At 38.1% G+C, this 20,167-nt stretch overlaps 1 protein-coding gene across 7 annotated transcripts in view; it reads right to left on the bottom strand.

Annotated features, from left to right (window-relative positions):
• mast2 (microtubule associated serine/threonine kinase 2) overlaps positions 1 to 20,167 on the bottom strand; it is a 135,194-nt gene that overhangs the window by 46,317 nt on the left and 68,710 nt on the right. For 6 of the 7 annotated variants that reach the window (XM_079882821.1, XM_079882822.1, XM_079882823.1 and 3 more), the window contains one exon: positions 10,438 to 10,469. In XM_079882821.1, coding sequence (XP_079738947.1) covers positions 10,438 to 10,469 — 32 coding nt within the window. The other variant, XM_079882825.1, reaches the window with a different exon arrangement.

The following is a 20,167-nucleotide window of genomic DNA, read 5'->3' as shown; positions in this document are numbered from 1 at the left end:
TCGTATCGTGAGGTACATTACCACCCCTACTGTATAGCCAAATAGATTTAAAAAATGAACTAAACAAATAAAGTTAAAAATCAATGTACTGCATGTTTTCCACTAACAACTTCACTAAATGAACACAAGAAAGCTAAATGGCAAATTTAATAGGACATTGAAATCACTTCAATGTTGCTTAAGTAGATATAGGCTATATTGTCAACAAAATCATTGTGAATATATCGTGATAATTCAATGTATCGTCCAGCCCTACTGCACAGTATATAAAATTATCGTCCAAAAACCTAATCCAAAAACTCCACAAACCATTCTCATCAACAAACAAAAACCCATCCATCCATAACACGCAGTAGCAGAAACTGGCCCTAAAGGGGGTCGCACACCGGACGCGCAGCTCAACGCCACGTCTTTTAAATTCAAACACATTATTCTCTATGAGATTACACACACCGGTGGCGCCTTTCGGCGTCTGTCCACGGCGCCCAGCAAGGGCTCAGGACCGTGTTCAAAATCCTGCCGCGCCACAGAGCGCCATTTACATAGTTTTACAGTGCTATGCATAAGTTTAGACACCCATGCTAAAGTTGACTAAAAAGAGGAATAAAAAATCATCTTTTGGAAATTGAACTTAATGCCTTAATTTAAAAAATTAGGAAAAATCCAACCTTTAAGGACACCAATTTTCTTTGTGAATGAATAATGTATCGTAAATAAATAAATAAATAAATGTTCTTCCTTAAAATACAGGGTGCATAAGTTTGGACACCCCTATGTTAAATTCCCATAGAGGCAGGCAGATTTTTATTTTTAAGTATTTTTTTTTTTTTTTTTTTTAGGATACTATGCATCCTGATAAAGTTCCCTTGGCCTTTGGAATTAAAATAGCCCCACATCATCACATAGCCTTCACCATACCTAGAGATTGGCATGGAGTACTTTCCATTAGATCATCTCTCAATGCAAATCAAACTAGCTATTAGGCTAACTGAAATAAAACCATGCCAATCTCTAGGTATGGTGTCCTTAAAGGTTGGATTTTTCCTAATTTTTTAAATTAAGGCATTAAGTTCAGTTTCCAAAAGATGATTTTTTATTCCTCTTTTTAGTCAACTTTAGTATGGGTGTCTAAACTTATGCATAGCACTGTATATTAAATTTACATTTATGTGTCTCAAATCGTAGTTAATGTATATACGGACTTAACCCTGTGCTGCAATATACATTTAGTTTTATATCTATTTACAGAAATCAGAAAATTGCTGATGTTATCAGATTTTCAGGTGAGAGTTGTCCTAGATGTGGCGCGGCGCGGCGCGGCGCTGAGCTTCACGTCCGGTGTGCGACCCCCTTAACAGAAAAATCAGGCTACAGTTATTAATAAGTAGTAATTTCAGCAAATTGCCTTTATGCTTTAACCAAAAGTGACAAAGTATATTTATAACATGAACAATCCCACTTGAGTAACCTGGGGTTAAGTGCATTGCTTAAGGGCACAGTGCTGAAGGCACCAGTACATGCAGCCTTCCAGTTACCCACCTTAAGCATTTAGCCACTAAACCACACCACCCCATTAGAAAAACAGATTAGACGAATTAGGAACCACACGATGCCTAGTTATCCAGCATGCTGCTGTAAAGGAGGTTGGATCAGGAGCAAGTGCAAGGGCACTCTTACCTCCAGAAGAAAGGGTTGGCGCTGGGGGCAAGGACAGGGGCAGACGAAGGCCCCTCGGGTCCGCCCGGGGACGGAGGGAAGAGAGCAGAGGGGGAGGAGGTAGGGGAGAGGAGATGCTGCAGGAGGCTGCTGTTGCCATGACAACGGTACTGAGCAGTTGGCCAGATTCTTTTAAGTGAATACAGCAAGAGAGGAAAGCAAGGAGTAATGTGAATGCATGTTTGACCTTGTGAGTCTGTGAAGGGCATGGAAAGGTAGGATGTCCTACGGCAGTTTATAAACATGACCAAGGCAAAGGCTTAATATCACACTGTCACAGTTTCTGCCTCAGTGTATGTCCACACTTTAACCATCCGTGAATTTAACACTCCCTGCCTCTCAGTTCCAGTAAGACATGTCTACGAGCTCCAATTAAACACGTGGCAAAACAAGATCCTGTTGTAAGTTGTTTGCATGACAGTCAGTTGCCCTGGTATTCCTGAGAGATGCAGCTGACAGGCTGTTTCAGCAGTTCAGCACACGCACACTGGGCACACTGAAGTTAAAGCTGGTTGGCACTAGGATAGGATGACAGTTCTGTCAGGCTCTACTACCTCCCTTCGCTTTGGGCAAGTTGTCAAACAGAGAGAAAGGGGAGAATCCATTCACATTTATTCTTGCTACATCAAAATGTTGAATATATTTGTTTTGCTTACAGCCTCCAAAATGAGGAATACATGGTTGGGGTACAGGATCTGCAACGGGAGAGAGAGGCAGGAGATGAGGTGTGCAAGTAGGTCAAGTGCAAATGACAAACACCTGTGTTTTGTTTCAGTAATTGGCATGGAGAGACAGGATAAAAGCCACCAGGAAATGGATACAGAGTGAGAGAGAGAGACTGGACTGGGACTTCATGCATGTCTAAGAACTGGAAACCCAAGTGCTGCAGTGAAAGAGTTGATTTATTGTTATTTGCGCAGAGCACAACCTTTTGTTTATGATTTCTTGGAATTACTTTAATAAAACGCAAATAAAAAGTCCCAGTCCAGTCTCTCTCTCCCTCTGTATCCATTTCCTGGTGGCTTTTATCCTGTCTCTCCATGTCAGTTACTGAAACAAGACACAGGTGTTTATCATTTGCACTTGACCTACTTACACACCTCTCGTCTCCTGCCTCTCTCTCCCATTGCAGACCTCGCTGAACCACGCCCCCTTGCCACAATCTTGTTTTTCATTAATTTCAATAATAAGGAATTTATTCCAATACTGCACCCAATGACTTTTAGTCTGGGGCAGCAACAACGCGTGAGTTCTTCATTTTGAAATGGCTAGACAGAGCATAACTCAATGCAAAAGACTGCAGCTACTTGAGATTAACAGGGAAAGAGAATGGGAATGGGAATGGGACAAGCCCAGGCTGGGCTTGAACCTAAATCCTCACGAGCACAACAGATGCAACCATGCCACAGCTAGCTATTTTTTATGGTTTATTTAAGACTTATTATTTGCTATAGGCTATAGGCTTATTCACACCAAGAGTAACATTACAAAACAATGTAAATCCACCCCCCAAATAAAACAACAACAAAAAACTAGGAATTGTTGTTTACAAGAATTGCTGTATATTTAAAAGAAAGCTATAATAACCCATTGCTACCCTTATAACCAATATGTTGTCCGTCCCCAATAATGAAACTGTGAAAGTAAAAAAATATACAGTGAGGGAAATAAGTATTTGAACACCCTGCTATTTTGCAAGTTCTCCCACTTGGAAATCATGGAGGGGTCTGAAATTGTCATCGTAGGTGCATGTCCACTGTGAGAGACATAATCTAAAAAAAAAAAAATCCAGAAATCACAATATATGATTTTTTAACTATTTATTTGTATGATACAGCTGCAAATAAGTATTTGAACACCTGTCTATCAGCTAGAATTCTGACCCTCAAAGACCTGTTAGTCTGCCTTTAAAATGTCCACCTCCACTCCATTTATTATCCTAAATTAGATGCACCTGTTTGAGGTCGTTAGCTGCATAAAGACACCTGTCCACCCCATACAATCAGTAAGAATCCAACTACTAACATGGCCAAGACCAAAGAGCTGTCCAAAGACACTAGAGACAAAATTGTACACCTCCACAAGGCTGGAAAGGGCTACGGGGAAATTGCCAAGCAGCTTGGTGAAAAAAGGTCCACTGTTGGAGCAATCATTAGAAAATGGAAGAAGCTAAACTCTCCCTCGGACTGGGGCTCCATGCAAGATCTCACCTCGTGGGGTCTCAATGATCCTAAGAAAGGTGAGAAATCAGCCCAGAACTACACGGGAGGAGCTGGTTAATGACCTGAAAAGAGCTGGGACCACCGTTTCCAAGGTTACTGTTGGTAATACACTAAGACGTCATGGTTTGAAATCATGCATGGCACGGAAGGTTCCCCTGCTTAAACCAGCACATGTCAAGGCCCGTCTTAAGTTTGCCAATGACCATTTGGATGATCCAGAGGAGTCATGGAAGAAAGTCATGTGGTCAGATGAGACCAAAATAGAACTTTTTGGTCATAATTCCACTAAACGTGTTTGGAGGAAGAAGAATGATGAGTACCATCCCTACTGTGAAGCATGGGGGTGGTAGCATCATGCTTTGGGGGTGTTTTTCTGCACATGGGACAGGGCGACTGCACTGTATTAAGGAGAGGATGACCGGGGCCATGTATTGCGAGATATTGGGGAACAACCTCCTTCCCTCAGTTAGAGCATTGAAGATGGGTCAAGGCTGGGTCTTCCAACATGACAATGACCCGAAGCACACAGCCAGGATAACCAAGGAGTGGCTCTGTAAGAAGCATATCAAGGTTCCAGACCTAAACCCAATAGAGAATCTTTGGAGGGAGCTCAAACTCCATGTTTCTCAGCGACAGCCCAGAAACCTGACTGATCTAGAGAAGATCTGTGTGGAGGAGTGGGCCAAAATCCCTCCTGCAGTGTGTGCAAACCTGGTGAAAAACTACAGGAAACGTTTGACCTCTGTAATTGCAAACAAAGGCTACTGTACCAAATATTAACATTGATTTTCTCAGGTGTTCAAAAACTTATTTGCAGCTGTATCATACAAATAAATAGTTAAAAAATCATACATTGTGATTTCTGGATTTTTTTTTTTAGATTATGTCTCTCACAGTGGACATGCACCTACGATGACAATTTCAGACCCCTCCATGATTTCTAAGTGGGAGAACTTGCAAAATAGCAGGGTGTTCAAATACTTATTTTCCTCACTGTATATATATAATAAAATATCGGAATATTGGAATATATGTCATGATATAGGAAAAATCAAATGTAAAATATTAATACAGCAATAATACAGCTGTAAAATAAACATTCCAATTTGTATGCAATTTTTATTTAATAAACACCACTTCCCTTTGCTCCGTTTGCTGTTTTGGTCCTTGTATTCAAAGATCAACAATATCAATAGTAGTTCCAGACACAGAAAAGTATTTTTTTCTGTGGAAAAAAAAGATATATATATATATATATATATATATATATATATATATATATATATATATATATATATATTTTTTTTTTATGTATATGTATATGTAATGTATATATATATATATATATATATATATATATATATATATATATATTATAAACTGCACATATTCAGCCTAAATAAACAAGTGAACAAATCAATGAATGAACGAACAAAAAAAATACTTTTTTCCCCAGCCTGCCAGAGATGCTGGAATAGGCTCCAGCACCCCCGAGACCCTACAGAGGACAAGCGGTTTGGAAAATGGATGGGTGACAAGGTTTTTTCTGGAATCCATACAGATGCATTTTGTTTTGTTTTGACATCTCAGTGTGAACAGAGCTTAAAGTTAGAAAAGCTAAAGGGATAAAAACTAAGTTTTAAGTATTAAGGGGGAGACACTCTGGAGTTGTAAGTGTATGGACCATCTCACTTTTTTTAATCACCATGCTAGACTAAAACTTGGTTTTCATGCAACAGGGAGCTGCTTCAGCCAGCCAAGACACAGATGTTCTCTCAGAATGAAGGAAGAGAAGCTGACTGGGCATAAGCTGGCATTTGACATGACTGAATCATGCACAAACGCACACACACTCTGCTGAGTGAAGACTTCTCTTCACTTATATTGAGTCTTTCTGGTGTTCTGCTGGGTTGTGTTTTTGAGGCTGTAAACTGAGCTACACACTGTGGCTGTCAATCATCGAGACGAGAGCTAGAAACTCAGCCACCACTCAGAGCATGAGGGGAAAGCAGGTATCAGGTTCCCAGACAGACTGAGACAGGGAAAGAGGAAACCCGGTGCTTAACTGCCAAGGAGGTCCGAGTCTGCGGTCTGTTTGTGTAAAGCTAATGCTGTGGTCATGTTTAGAAACCTCAACCAATGGAGTTCATTCATTGCAAAAATGAATGACAGTCAGCTGAACTCAAGTAAAAGTTTAAAAACAAGGAAATAATAAAAGTTGTGTAAACAAATACAAGCAACATTTGTTGGCTCATACTAGGGCTGCACGATTATTCAAAATAAAACCAAAATCTGGAAATAGTGATTTTCAAAATCGCAAATGCTACAATTTAATTAAACAAATACTGTATATGCACTCATTGCGCCAACATGTTTAAGAGGCAAGCACAGCACTGTGTTCTTTTACACATGAGCAGCTCATGATCCAGTGTTTTCGTTATCTCAGAGCTTTTGTTATCTCGGTTTGAGGTAAATGATGCTCAACATGAACTCATCTCTGCATCTGTCGTGGAGCACTTATAAACAAAAGAAAAGCTTAAAGTTCTTCTGAAATAAATAGGGTTGGGTATCGTTTGAATTTGAACCATTCCGATTCCAATCTGCTTATCGATTCCTAATTTCGATTTCAATAAGGTAAAAAAAAAAAAAAACTTAGATATCATTCACATTTAGTCTTATCGCAAAATATTTAGCTGAATATCATGAACACAAATAAACAGACTAAAGAACACTTTTGCAAGGAATTTTGCCTATGGTTTAAAAATACCATAGAAAACCAACTAGCCTAACTAATATAAATTTCAAGCATTATTAAAAGGCAAGTAAACACTCAGTAATTAAAAAAGAACAAGTAAAAAATTTGCAATCACAAAAAAAGTTTGAACAAAGATACGATTGTATAGAAGATTTTCAGGTATTCAGGTACAGAAACTGTAATCAAATGTAAAATAACACAGCACTTTATGAGTAAAATATATATTACAAATTTACAGGTTTGAATTTTAAAAGTTATTCAGTCAAAAACTAGTGAAATTTCTCTGTCTTTTGTTGTTTGATTAGTGTTATTATAGAGACGCAACAGGAATATTAAGCTGCTGTCACTTTAAGAGCTGCACGGATCCAATATACTGTTACACATGAAAACAGAAAGTCTCACGCTTGAATTGTTTAAAGTAATATTGAAATACTCGCAAAGGAATCGATAAGAGGAATCAAATTTTTAATTTTATAACAAGTATCCGATTCCTGAACTCAAGTATTCGATTACAGAATTGGAATTGATTTTCGATTCCCAACCCTAGAAATAAAAGCTTGATGGTTTAATGTTTAAAAATAAAAAATTAAGACAGTCATAAATATTAGAATTGCAATTTTACAGATATATTAAAATAGTAATATTCTTTTTTTTGTATATTTATTTAGTAAAAATTATAGCATAACATAATAAGCACTATTAATATCTTATAGTCATATTGATATAAAATCACAATGTTTTGCCAAATTGTATTTTCTTTAATTACAATCACAAATTTTATCAGAAAAAAAAAAATTCAATTTTTTCCTCAAATCGTGCAGCCTTAGCTCATACTTATGATCTGAATAAACTCTTACTGTAAATGGAGGTTAGGGGCTCCAAGTCTTTCCTTTCTTTTCTTCATGTTCATGAGTATAATAGATGGATAAGCAAAAAAAAAGTCTTTACTCAGAGGTCCAGCGACAGGTGGTAAAAGAACTACATGGCGTAGTGTAAAAGTCTGTTATCAAACTACCAACTCTGATTGTGAAAGTTTCAGCAATTCCAGCCATACTTCCTTTAACTCTTTATCACAAACATCAACTGTCAAATCACAATGTGCCTTCAAGTCTTATCTTGTCCGCGGCCAGAGCAAGTATCCACTTCTGTCATGACGGTATTTGTTGTTAAACGACAGTCCTCTAAAGTTGTGTCCGGGAGCGTTCTGTCTTTCTGAGCACTGTGAAGTACCATAACATCAGTCTGAAGAGAAAATGTTAAGAGTGTAACAATCCAAATTCTAAACACATTAGAAGCTTCACTCTCCTCTGAGCTCTACTTCTAGTGGGTGTATGTGTTGGCAAGACAGTCAGAGGCACAGAAACACATCGAGTAATGAGGGAGAGGGCATTCTTATGATATCACAAGACCCTGGGGGAGGTGCAGCTGTTGCCCCTACCTCACACCGGTCCATCTCTGTATACACACAGTTCTGAGAATCAACTGTCCCCAGACGAATGCTTTTGGCTAAATGTAGCCTCAAGGAGACAATAGGCAGGATCAAAGAGCAGAGAATCACCAGCACGAGAGTTAAGCCTGACTGGTTCAACACTGACACACACCACTACAGGAAAGCAAATTACACTGACACATGATGTACAGCTCTGTGTGAGTATGCTCAAAGGGACAGATCACTTAAACATGAAAATTTGCTTATGATTTACCCTAATTTCTCTCCAAATCCATATGACTTGCTATTTTCTGTGGAACACAAAAGGAGATATTTGCACAAAACCTGTGTCATTCTTTTTTATATAATGAAAATGAAAGGGAATAGATACTGTCAGTGTCAAGCTCCAAAAATGACATAAATAAATAAATACTAGTTAAAGTTAAAGTAGGGATGCACTGATACTAAATGTTTGGTACCAATACCAATGAGTCAATTTACATATTAAATTCTACCACATTTTAACTAAATAAATGAAAAAAATAATACATTAAAATTGTAATTAAAAACCATTTTGAATGTTAAAGTGAATTTAGACATCACTATATAGTGACATTACAACATTATATTGTACATGCATGAAGTATGAAAAAAAATCATTTTTGAGATTTGCTAAAGATTTTATTCAACAGTGTTAAACGTTTGTATCGTTTATTAATGTTGTTGTTGTTATTATTAATATACATATATATTTTAGATTTTTTTTTAATGTTATTATAGATTAGCCTACTGGGCATTTGGTGATGGAAAAGGTAATCTTATGGTGCTTGTCTGCTTTGTCTTTCTCTGACATTGACAAATGTTTGCAAAAAGTTGTATGAACAAAAGCAGCATGAACATTCTGTTAAACATCTCATTTTGGGTTCCAGTAAGTAATACAGGTTTTGACTGACATGAGGGTGAGTAAAAAAATGATTGAATTTTCATTTCCCCTTTACAGGGTTCCCACACCAGAAAGTGAAAAGGTGAGATGAAAAGGAAGGAGATACGAGAGGGGGAGTCAGAAAGTACCAAAATCCTAAATGAATGAGGGCTAAAATGAGATTTCACGGACAAACAGTGTGGCTGAATAGAAGGCTTGATTTGATTAAGTCCTGTAATCCCGTGGCGGGTGGAACAAACTCGGTGAACCCTCACAATAGCCAGCATTCTTCCTGCCCCTGCCAGTCACTCTGAGCTATACAAAGACGAGAAAAACAAAACCCTTAGCCTGTGTGCATAAGAAAGAACACAACAACAGTATGCCACACACAACCTTTGCACTTGCAGCACACTATATTACATCAAAAATATAACACCGACATTTTGTCTGCTCACCCCTATTCTCATGATGCTGATAATGCGCGTTCGTATGATTGGCTGTAAAGAGCACATTCTTTGCAGGCAGTGGGTTAAAAATAAACAGAAAGGAAGATATAGATAGGTGTGCTAGAACAGGAACCAAAATGCCCAGCTGTCGGAAAAGGCCTGCAGTAATCTGTCTGTCACTGCCCTACCAGTCACCTACGACCCCCATGGCCCAGTCCATGTGCAATAAACAGTGTTGACACTGTGATCTAGTAAGAATACTAACCCAACTGATACAGCAGTGTCTGAAACATTAAACACACTGCCTTATCAGGCAATATCCACACACATAGTTAGGATTAATGCAAGTCTAAAATATATGACTGCATTACATCCTGACTACTAAGATGCATCCATCTGGTCGATTTTTGAAGGCAAAATAGATGTATCCTTTCCTTTAATGTGTATGATAATCCACAATCCTGTGCATGTGGTTCAATGATCAATTAAAAAAAAAAGGCTTCTGAAGGAGCAGTAGAAAAAGGTTAATTTACAGTAAATGAATGTCATATGACAGATCATGCTAATACTCACAATATCAGAAGTGTTATTTTAGTGTTAATTTATCAGAAGCAAAACAAAATGACTGGAGTATCTGCAACATCAATAATACACAATAACTAAATGAGTTAGTAATCGTGTGTACGCACAATGTACGACAATGAAGAATTCCACAGAGTCTTCCCTGCTTTCTTTAAGCAGTATGGAAGAGATTTATGTAATTCACAGTACGTACTAAAGTGCAATTAAAAGAGATGACCAGAACTACACACCTCTTTGCTTAATAGGCATAGCATTCTGTTCACTTAGAATTTTTTATACAATTTCTCAAGGTCAGACTATTCACAATAAACCAGGTTTCGCTATCCTCATTCAGGAAAAAAAAAAAAAACTTCTCAAGTACTCACAAACTGCCTCTTCTGGGAAGACTCAGCTCCTTCTGAAATGAAGAAAGAGAAGAACACAAGATTAACTGTAAATCAAATGAATGTGTCTGTGTCACAAAGCAAAGAGCAGAGCTTGTGAACTTGTGCACAAGATATCATGGAAACCTAAATTGGATACAGACACTAAACCATCCACCAGGTGGCACAATTCAACTTGGGTTACAATGAAACAGACATATTTACAATTTAACTGGAGGGAACTCTTAACAACAGGCTTTTCTTTAAATATTAGGCTGTGGAATATTATATATATGATTCAAATAATGATTGAGTGGAATAGTGGCTTGCATCCAGCATTATGAGTTTTGTTTTCTCCCATATTGAAGGTAAAAAAAAAAAAAAACACCACTAGATGGCAAAAGTGAACCATTATTTCATATAGCCAGATTTACCTTAGAGCACTTGCATGCCTACTGATAGCTGGACTGAGAATAGATAACTGATATCAGGTCCAGTGGACCCATGGGACAGAGAGGACAGACACATAATAAGGCCATACCATCTGTCATAGTTCATAGTGAATCTCCTCTCATGTAAATAACCCGAGCACACACACACATAAATCAAACACTATATAACAGTGATGTTATATACACAAACCTGACTAGAAATTTTTTATTAAATTCAGATTTCAATTTATTTGTAAAGAGCTTTTCACAATAAGCATTGCTTCAGAGGAATTCTCTCTGATTTTCAACAGACCCCCCCCTAGAATCCTCTTGTGGTCCCTGGACCCCTTTTCAAAACCTCATTTGATGTGTGGAGAGTTAAATCTTTCTATCAAAACAAAATCTGAACAGTGTTATTAGCGCTCTTGACAGATAAATAGCCACCCAAAACAATGGCTTTTAGATACGTTGTTACATTCAATTATGGGATGTGTTTACAACGCGCAACATCCATTAAAAGTGTGGGTGTATGGGCAGAGGCCATGTGCGTACTGATCCTTACTGATTCAACTCATCCAGTTACACAAGCGTGTGGTAGTGAGTACTTTCTCTTGACACCATGTTTCCTTTCATCTGGCTTAGCTGTCACTTTAAACAACAGCAGTCTTTAAATCAGAAGTATACTGTATACAAATACAACTAAATATTATAATAGGAGCAACTTGGAAGTGATTTCCATGTTACTCATCATCATCTAGAAAAAAAATATATGAATAAAACATAGGGGTGGGTGATACACCAGTTGAAACCATAAGCTGACAGAAATTTGGCAACAAGTAGAACTTTTCAAGTACGCTGTAAGAGAAAAAGACAAAGAAAAAAAATACATACTGTAGAAAAACGGAAGAAAATTACCAGTACCTTTTAAGTTTCCTTCAACCCTAAAAAACATGACAAAATGCAATGAATACTTTAAAAATGTGTATAACACCAGTGAAAAATCAATACAGAAAATTCCATAATAAAATAAATTTACTATAATATGTATATTATGCATAATTATCTATTATCTTTTTTTCCAAATATGAAAACCTCGAAATCAAATATGTTATGCAAAATCTTTAAAAAAATATATATATTTCACAGTATTGTAATAAAGTCTTTTCAAGATCAAAATTCTTTTTAGTTTTTGAATCACTTATAAAGTTTATATATCACGATATATATCATTATCTCAAATGTGATAGCTATGATTTCAATTGCGGCTGTCAATGGAAGGCTAAAGACATGTTTGTTCAGAGAATGAGAATGATTCTCAGTACAATCTCTGGCTGAGAGCATAACTCATTTCAAGTGGACCAAAAAATATATATAAATAAAAAAAAACCTTCAGCCTCCTACTGAAACCAGCTCTTATTACTGCAGGGATATTTGACAGAAGTGGAGAAAGAACATATTAGACCAGACAAATGCAATATTGTACTGACCAGAGGAGAAACAGCAGGTAAAATTCTGAGAGGATAGAGAGTGTGAGAGAGAGTGTGAGAGCTGTAACTGTATTCAGAGCGTGTCTATGAGACATCTGTCTCCCCACACCGGTGGAGGACTGAGCCAGGGAACCTTCACGCCTTCCTGACCCATCTGCAGAATATTAATACAGCAACTTCTCAAAGTGCAGCCTTAGCAAAACATGAGCCTACTTTTTTAATTAGCAACTCCACCGATACAAACCTGATATGCCTAGAGGCTTCATATATGGCAGCTTTTCCCTCTTTTATGTCAACTTGAAATCACTTTCCCTCTGTGCTGTCAGAAAAAGTGCATCTCTCACTCTCTCTTGAACTCTGTAGCCTCTCCTCTCTCTCTCCATAACAAGCCTGAAGTGCTCATCAGTGCATTCCCACTGCTCTGACCCAACTCAGGTATGGATGCATCAGCCTTCAAGCACTGTAGATGGACTAAACCTTGTTAGCTTGGGTGTAAGATGAAGTGAGAATCTAGACTCGTTGCAAAATCTGATTAGTTGTGGAGCAAACCAGTGCTGCCTGATATCTGGATGGTATGTATGTGTGATAGTGTTCAGGAGAACTGTGACAGGAGTGAGAGCGTGCCATAGAAATGTTCATGCCTATTATCTACAGCTCCGCACTGAACGCAGAAAAAAACTACGACAAAGCCAGACTGAGGCTGGGTTTCAAAACTTTGTAAGCTGTCTACCTAGCATAAGCAGTACTTTTTGAACTACAGTGTACAGCCTAAGTTTTGTTTGACTCTAAAATAGAAGCGAGTAGTTTGCAGTGATGTGACGAATAGATCACTCAGCTTATAATCTCCAAAGTTGTCCTTGGATCCCTTTGGGATGCCCCATTACTATTGCTGTATTTCTACTCCAGCCACTTTTCCCTGTCCATCTCTAATAAAATAATTGTATTTTATTTTATTTTTAGGGCTGTTGATTTAACGTGTTATTTTAATTAATTAGATATGGAAAAATAATGCAAATAAAATTATTTAAGGCATTTAACGCACCCGCCCCGCCCCGCGTAGGTCATCTTACATTTTATACAGTTAATTGGTGACGAACATGATGGAGGGCAACAACTCACTGCGTGACGTAACCTATAGAATGCAGTTAGAATGCCCCTAAAACTCAAGATATCAGGGCTAAAATCTCCCTATATGATTTTTTAAGTTAATAATAAGTTCATATTGTGTTATATTTTAGACACAATATTGTCTGTTTTTGCTCAATTTTGCCAACGAAAATATTACCTGTAAAGCCAGATCACAACTGCTGTGAATCTCCAAACACACAGTGGTGTTTCATTTCTGAATGAATCCGCATTTTAAGCGAATCATTTGGGTGAACGAATTATTCAATGGCCCATTCATGAAGAGAGCCATTTACTTCATCCCTGAAAGAATCACCAGTTTGAACGAATCGAATGAATGAATGAATTAATGACTCAATGACTTTAGACATTTACCGCCACCTACTGGCAGTTTTAGTTTCTTATTTAGAGTATCACTTCATTCAAGAAAAATTATTTCATATTTTGGGGATAGTTTGCCCAAAAGTAAAAATTCTGTACATTTACTCACCATCAAGTTGTTTCAAACCTGTATGACTTTCTTTTCTTTTTTTTAAGAACATAAAAGAAGATATTTTAAAGAATGTTGGTAATCAAACTGTTTTGGTCTGTAAACATATCTAAATACCAATTCAGATGCAGCTTCAGAAAAAAAAAAATTAAGAAAAAGAAAAAACCCATGGCCATTGTAGCCAAAACGTGTGTGTAATAAATGCTATGCTGAATCAAAACATTTCTTTCTTAAACTACTTTTTGTAATATATATTTGATGCCTTCTCATTTAACACAACAATGACATTATCTTTTGGAGGTAATTTCTCAGCCAAGTTTGATGTGCGATTCATTTGCGATTAATTAGATTAATTAATCGGCACATCATGTAATTAATTAGATTAAAAATTGTAATTGCTTGTCAGCCCTAATTATTTTATATAAGATATTGATTGCTATGAATTGTATTATATATGAATTACATGTTTGAATAACTGTGATATCAAAGCCAATTTGTGATGTTTCTGTAATTATAAAAACAAAACATCAACAATTTTGGACAAATATTTCTTTCCTTTTTTTTTCTTTTTTTTTAATGCAATCTGAAGCGAATGAACTCTGTTCTGGCAGACTGATTTCATTAAGGCATATGGAGGGTGGGGTCTGAGGGAGACCAGGGAGCAGTTGCTCTGCTACACAAAGCCACACACATACACACAACAGCATTCTGGCCAAGGCTCTGTCATTGCCATGGGCTAAAAGGCTAGGCAATGAAATTAGCCAGAGTGACAGTTTGGAGCAGGCCCCCTGCTCTCCCACAAAAGCAATCTACCCAATGGAGCCCATTAATATTTCTTAAGTCCATCCAGCACGACAGGAAGCCGTAGTGCAGGGAAATGTAATCAGTGAGATGGGCCGAAAGCAGCACCACACTGCTTAAATGGACTCCTGGAGACAGTTAAAGCCATCAGTAGCTGCAGCGAGATAAGCATATCTGTGTTTACACTGTTATAAGAGCTTACCAGAGGTGGCCGATTTCAGGTTTCAGGGGTTAAACAGTGTGTCGCATCAAGATGCTGCACAATTTTATTGTGACATTGGGTAGAATAGAACCTGATGGAATCCAGTTATCCTGGGCAACAGTTTTGAGTTTGACTGACAGGTATAAATCTCTCCCCGATTAGTGCTGACTTGTGGTGTTGTGCCCTCCAGAATAGATTTCTAGCAGAGCTTATTACAAAAGCCTCGGAGCTCTTGAGGCTAAGCAGCCATACATTAAGACAAAACACACACTGAACATTCGTTAAGCATCATTATGATTTGTTACAGACAGAGTCAGGCTCCACTCATATCAACCTGACCCAGCAGAGTACTAAATAATAATGCAACGGCAGTGCTAGAGCACTGAAACAAACCAGATCTGCTGTGACTGTACTGTGCATAAGTTTTTGAAACAAGTCTATTGTGAAATATTGCAATTTAAAATAAATGTTTTTATTTTAATATATTTTAAAATGTAATGTATTCCTGTGGCGATGAAGCTGAATGTTTAGCAGTTGTTACTTTAGTCTTCAGTGTCACATGATCCTTCAGAAATTATTCTAATATGCTCATTTGTTTCTCATTTCTAATTATCAATATTGAAAAAAGTTGTCCTGCTTAATATTTTTGTGAAAACCATTACGATACTTTTTTTTTTTTAGGATTCTTTGATGAATAGAAAGTTCAAAAACAGCATTTATTTGGAACATTTTGTAACATTATTTATTTGTAATGTTATTTGTAACATTAAAAATGTTGTTACTGTCACTTTTGAACAATTGAATGCATCCTTGCTGAATAAAAGTATTAATTTCTTTAAAAATATATATTTTGAACGGTAGTTAAAAAATAAAAAATATAAAAAAATATGACTTATATTACTTGAATAATCGGGATCAGTATCGGCGGATCACGATGACGACACACACACACACACACACAAAGAAAACGGTAATCGGTATCGGCTGCAAAAATCCAGATTAGAGCATCCCTAGTGTGTTTGCCTTGGCGAGCACTGCAAAAGGGAAAAAAATGCAGCCACATGTGAGGTTCACACTGACACTCGAAGCATAAAGAATTGATGACAGCTGTCAAAGTGCTGCCCTGTCCCGGGCAAATACAGTGTCCAAAAGCTTCCAGGATGGAAACAGACAGCTCTGGTCAAAAAGTCAGAGTTCACTGGTTCCCTTGAGACCAAACCAGGGACACTGGACAGCCTCTGACACTGACAGGCTGTGTGCGGAACAGCAAGATTGCCAGGACAGGCACTCAACATGTCAATCATGCCAGCTTTTTCTGTCCTTGAGTGAATGGCTGGCATATTTCCTCAAAGGAAGATTACAGATGCAGGAGGATAATCCAGAGTACCAATGACACATGGTTTTAAGATCAGTTAGCATAACAAGTGGTCTCTTAAAGATGGTTCACAGCTTCTTAAGCATTTAGGAAATATGGCATCTGTGCTGTGCATGAAACTGGTGCAATTTCAAGCAATCAGAAGATATTTCATGTTTAATGCACTGTTGTTGGGAGCAGACCAAAAAATCACTGTGGGCGGGACTAGCAATGAGCAGAAATTGAAACTATATAATTACCAAAATGCCCCGTTGCTTTTTGCTCGAGAAGCAAGAAAGAGATATATTTTATTGTGTGTAGCTTTATCAAGTCACACCTGGTTAGGACACGGTGTGAGAGAGAAAGATACAAGCACGCTGCCACCCCTGGACACGTTGACGCAGTCTTGGCCGATTTCATTACGCAGGACTAATGAACTAATTACAGTGGACCCAAGGGAGGCCTTGCTCGTTGAGTTTCAGGGGAAAGGACAGAGTTACAGAGCTCCTAAAAGCTCAGCAACTATAACCAAAAGCGTTGCTAGCAAGATCTTAGAAACCAACAAGTCCTCCATTGCTTCCTGCCACTATATTTAAAAAATAAAAGTTCAAGAAGGGTATAGTGATTGCATGAAGCAGGCCTGAGGCTGTTTGATTGTTTTATGGAGTAAATGGGGCGTAGCACTGCCTGTCAAGACTAATTGCTTGCAATGAACAAGCAAAGGAAACTGATGGGGGTGAGAAAGGGAAAGAGAGGGAAAGGCAAATCAAAGAGTTATATGTACTAGGAGGATATTAATTAACTGGGTCATTGTAACAGATAGAACAATATACATAAGAAGGAGAGTGTGACGCCTGTGGCAGAGCAGACATCATTATAATGAGTGATTGAAAACTGTTGGGCTGTAACGGAAGATAATGGACAACTGTGCCAAACAACAAGGGAAAACATCTATAGAACGATATTGATACATTTAGGTTTAGAATTTACAAGTGCAGGATAATTAAGAGCTCCATAAGAGCATACTTTTTTTTCAGAATATGAGAGGTGTTTGCCCATGTAAAACTCGCCATCATGATGCTAGAGTGTTTTAGATGGTAACTGGAAAGTTGCTAACATCTAGGTTTACCATAGTCATCATTTAACTTAAGATGCATGGAATAAAATGAACCTAGTTGCGTGTGAGAGAACGGAGTGTTTAATTCGGGTTGTGGCTCATTCATATTAATTGAAGCTGGTGCTGGGAGTATGTAGGGCAGGAAGATGGCTGAGGCGGGGCCACAGGGGAAGACAGGATGCGCATCAGCTTAGGTACAGGATAGGAAAAGAGTGAATAAAAGAACAGAAGGAGGGCAAGCGGAAGGATGCAGAGAGAAATGCTGTGAAATACTTGTTAGACGCAGCTGCAGGTTTTAAGAGATGGCACATCATCATCATCATTACATACAAAGACAACTTGGCTGCCGCCAGCCTCTCGTTATACTACGTGAGGGCTAAACCGGTGCAATTAGCAGTCGTGATATACGAGGATCTCCTTGTGTTGTTGGAAGGAAGCACCAAGTAATTATCCCTACTATTGTGGTGCGCTTTTGGCAGAGGAGGACGTCTAGCCCTTAATTCACTCATTCTGTCTTTTCCTGCGCTCCCTCACTCAGATGCTAATCTAGTGATCAGTCAAGCTATTCACACTGACTATCAAACTGTGGAAATTAAAAAAAGAACATGAAAAAAACCCACTAATCCTAATTAGAATTTGCATATTCAAATTAATTCTACATTCCTAAATGGAGATTATGGAGAGTAAAGAAAAATACAATGCTGGTGTGGAGATTGGCAGATGTGTTTTTCTTCTTTTTTTTTCTTTGAAGAATTAAAATTCAGTAATGATGTACCAGCATGCCAAGTGGGAAACGTATTTGCCCGCTTCTGTTTGACAGCTATGTTGCTTTTACCTTTATTTGGACTTTAACGCTTTAAGCCATTGCCAGTATTGTTTTTTCTACAGATCATTATGCATTAGCATCGAGCTAACGTGACAATGCTGGAGCTACGTTCTGTCAGATCTCTCCACATGTAGCAGCAGGCTGTCTCATTGGTATATCTAGCCGGCTACGATATTCAAAGAGAGCTCATCCGTCTCCTACATACAGGGTGACAGTCGTCATCCCCCCACCCCACACTGCAAACGAAGGAGCTTCAAAACACAATGTTGGCGGGATTATTCACAACAATGCATTGCCCTCACCACAACGGGGCTTAAACAATACAGTGCTGCATGTGGTTTGATCATGCTAATATTCAGTATTGTTTTGCTCTAAGTGACAGTTGCAGGAATAGAACATTGCATTCATGAGTGGGAAAGAAGTAAAAAAAAACTGGGTCTTTTGAGGTGCTCAAACATATTAATGAAACCGTAAGGAAGCAGGAAGAAAACTGTAAAGACTGACCCACTTTTGAATCACTGAAAAGTCAGTGCTGCACTGATAAACTACAAACCAATCAGTAATGTGTTGCATCTTATGCCATCGATTCCAGTAAAAGTGTGTTTTGAAATCATGGACTTACAATATAGATAGGGATGCATCGAAATTTCGTCCACCAAAAATTATTGGCTTATATATATATATAAGAAATAAAACATTTAAAAAAAAAACAACATTTAGAATTTATTAGAAATAATAAATATTTCCCAAAAAGTTTGGGGCAATTGTTTTTGCACTTGGTACTAAACAGATCCCATGCTCCTCTGGGAGAGTAATGAAGTCATATTTGTCCCATCTTTGTCTCTGACATTCTCCCACTATTCTTCCTGTCCCCCATGACTGAGAGTCTGAGTTCATTACTGGTACGCGAACAGACACTTCTCCGGTCGTCAGTATTCGACTCCCAGGTGCTATCAAACTCCCTGACACACAAACATCTTCAATTCACACTTCTGGGATATCCGCCACCCCCCATAAACCATGAACACAATCCACACACACACTCAGCACAAGCGTCTGCACACTAGCGAAGGAACCTCATTTGTCTTGGTCAAAGAAAACAGCTACAGAATTTTCCTGAATAATACAACAATTACTAAAATGCGCCTCTCAGGAAGACAACGAATGAGCGCTTGAAGTAGAAAATGAACACAAGAAATGAAAATGAATTCACAGAAGGTAAAGAAAATGAAAATATAATGAGAAGAGAAAAAAGACTGGGAAAACAATAGAGGATGGAACCATGCCACACCCAGACAAATAAAAGAGCCAATGTAGAGAAAGAGCAATCAAGGCATGGAGCCCATGTATGTGTTATGGATGGCAGAAAAGACGCCAGATACACAGAGAGACAAAAGGAGCAATGGTGCTCATTACTAGCTGAAGGAGAAACGGCTGTGTGAGGGTAGACGGAGGTCTGGCTCCCCAGAGAGGACACCACACGAGAGGCAGACGATCAAAAGCCGCCCCCAACTGCGCGAACAGACAGACAAGCAACCAACATACTGCTATTTTGCTGTGCATTTGATTAATGCCTACTGAGAGAGGTGCTACAGCAGAGACCACTAACTTCAAGTGCCAGACAAAAGGAAAAAAGAGAGATAGAAGTGAATGGAAGAAGAAGAAAAAAACACAGAGAAAGGGAAGTGACAGTAAAGGTATTATAGTTTCCATCAAGAGAGAACTGTTAGTTCTATGTGTAGGAAAAGATTACAGTGTCCTCATTTGTCCAAACATGTTGTTTTTGTGAAACTGAGTTTGGAAACAATATTTAGCCTACGGCCAAGTATAGAGAGGGGGGTGTCCAGACACTATTCTGGAATCTTACTCTATTCTTCACCCACAAACCAATAAAAAACTG

This window comes from Squalius cephalus (genome assembly GCF_949319135.1).
Source record: "Squalius cephalus genome assembly, chromosome: 10".
NCBI classification, from domain to species: domain Eukaryota; kingdom Metazoa; phylum Chordata; class Actinopteri; order Cypriniformes; family Leuciscidae; genus Squalius; species Squalius cephalus.
This window is presented reverse-complemented; position numbering and strand designations above follow the sequence as displayed.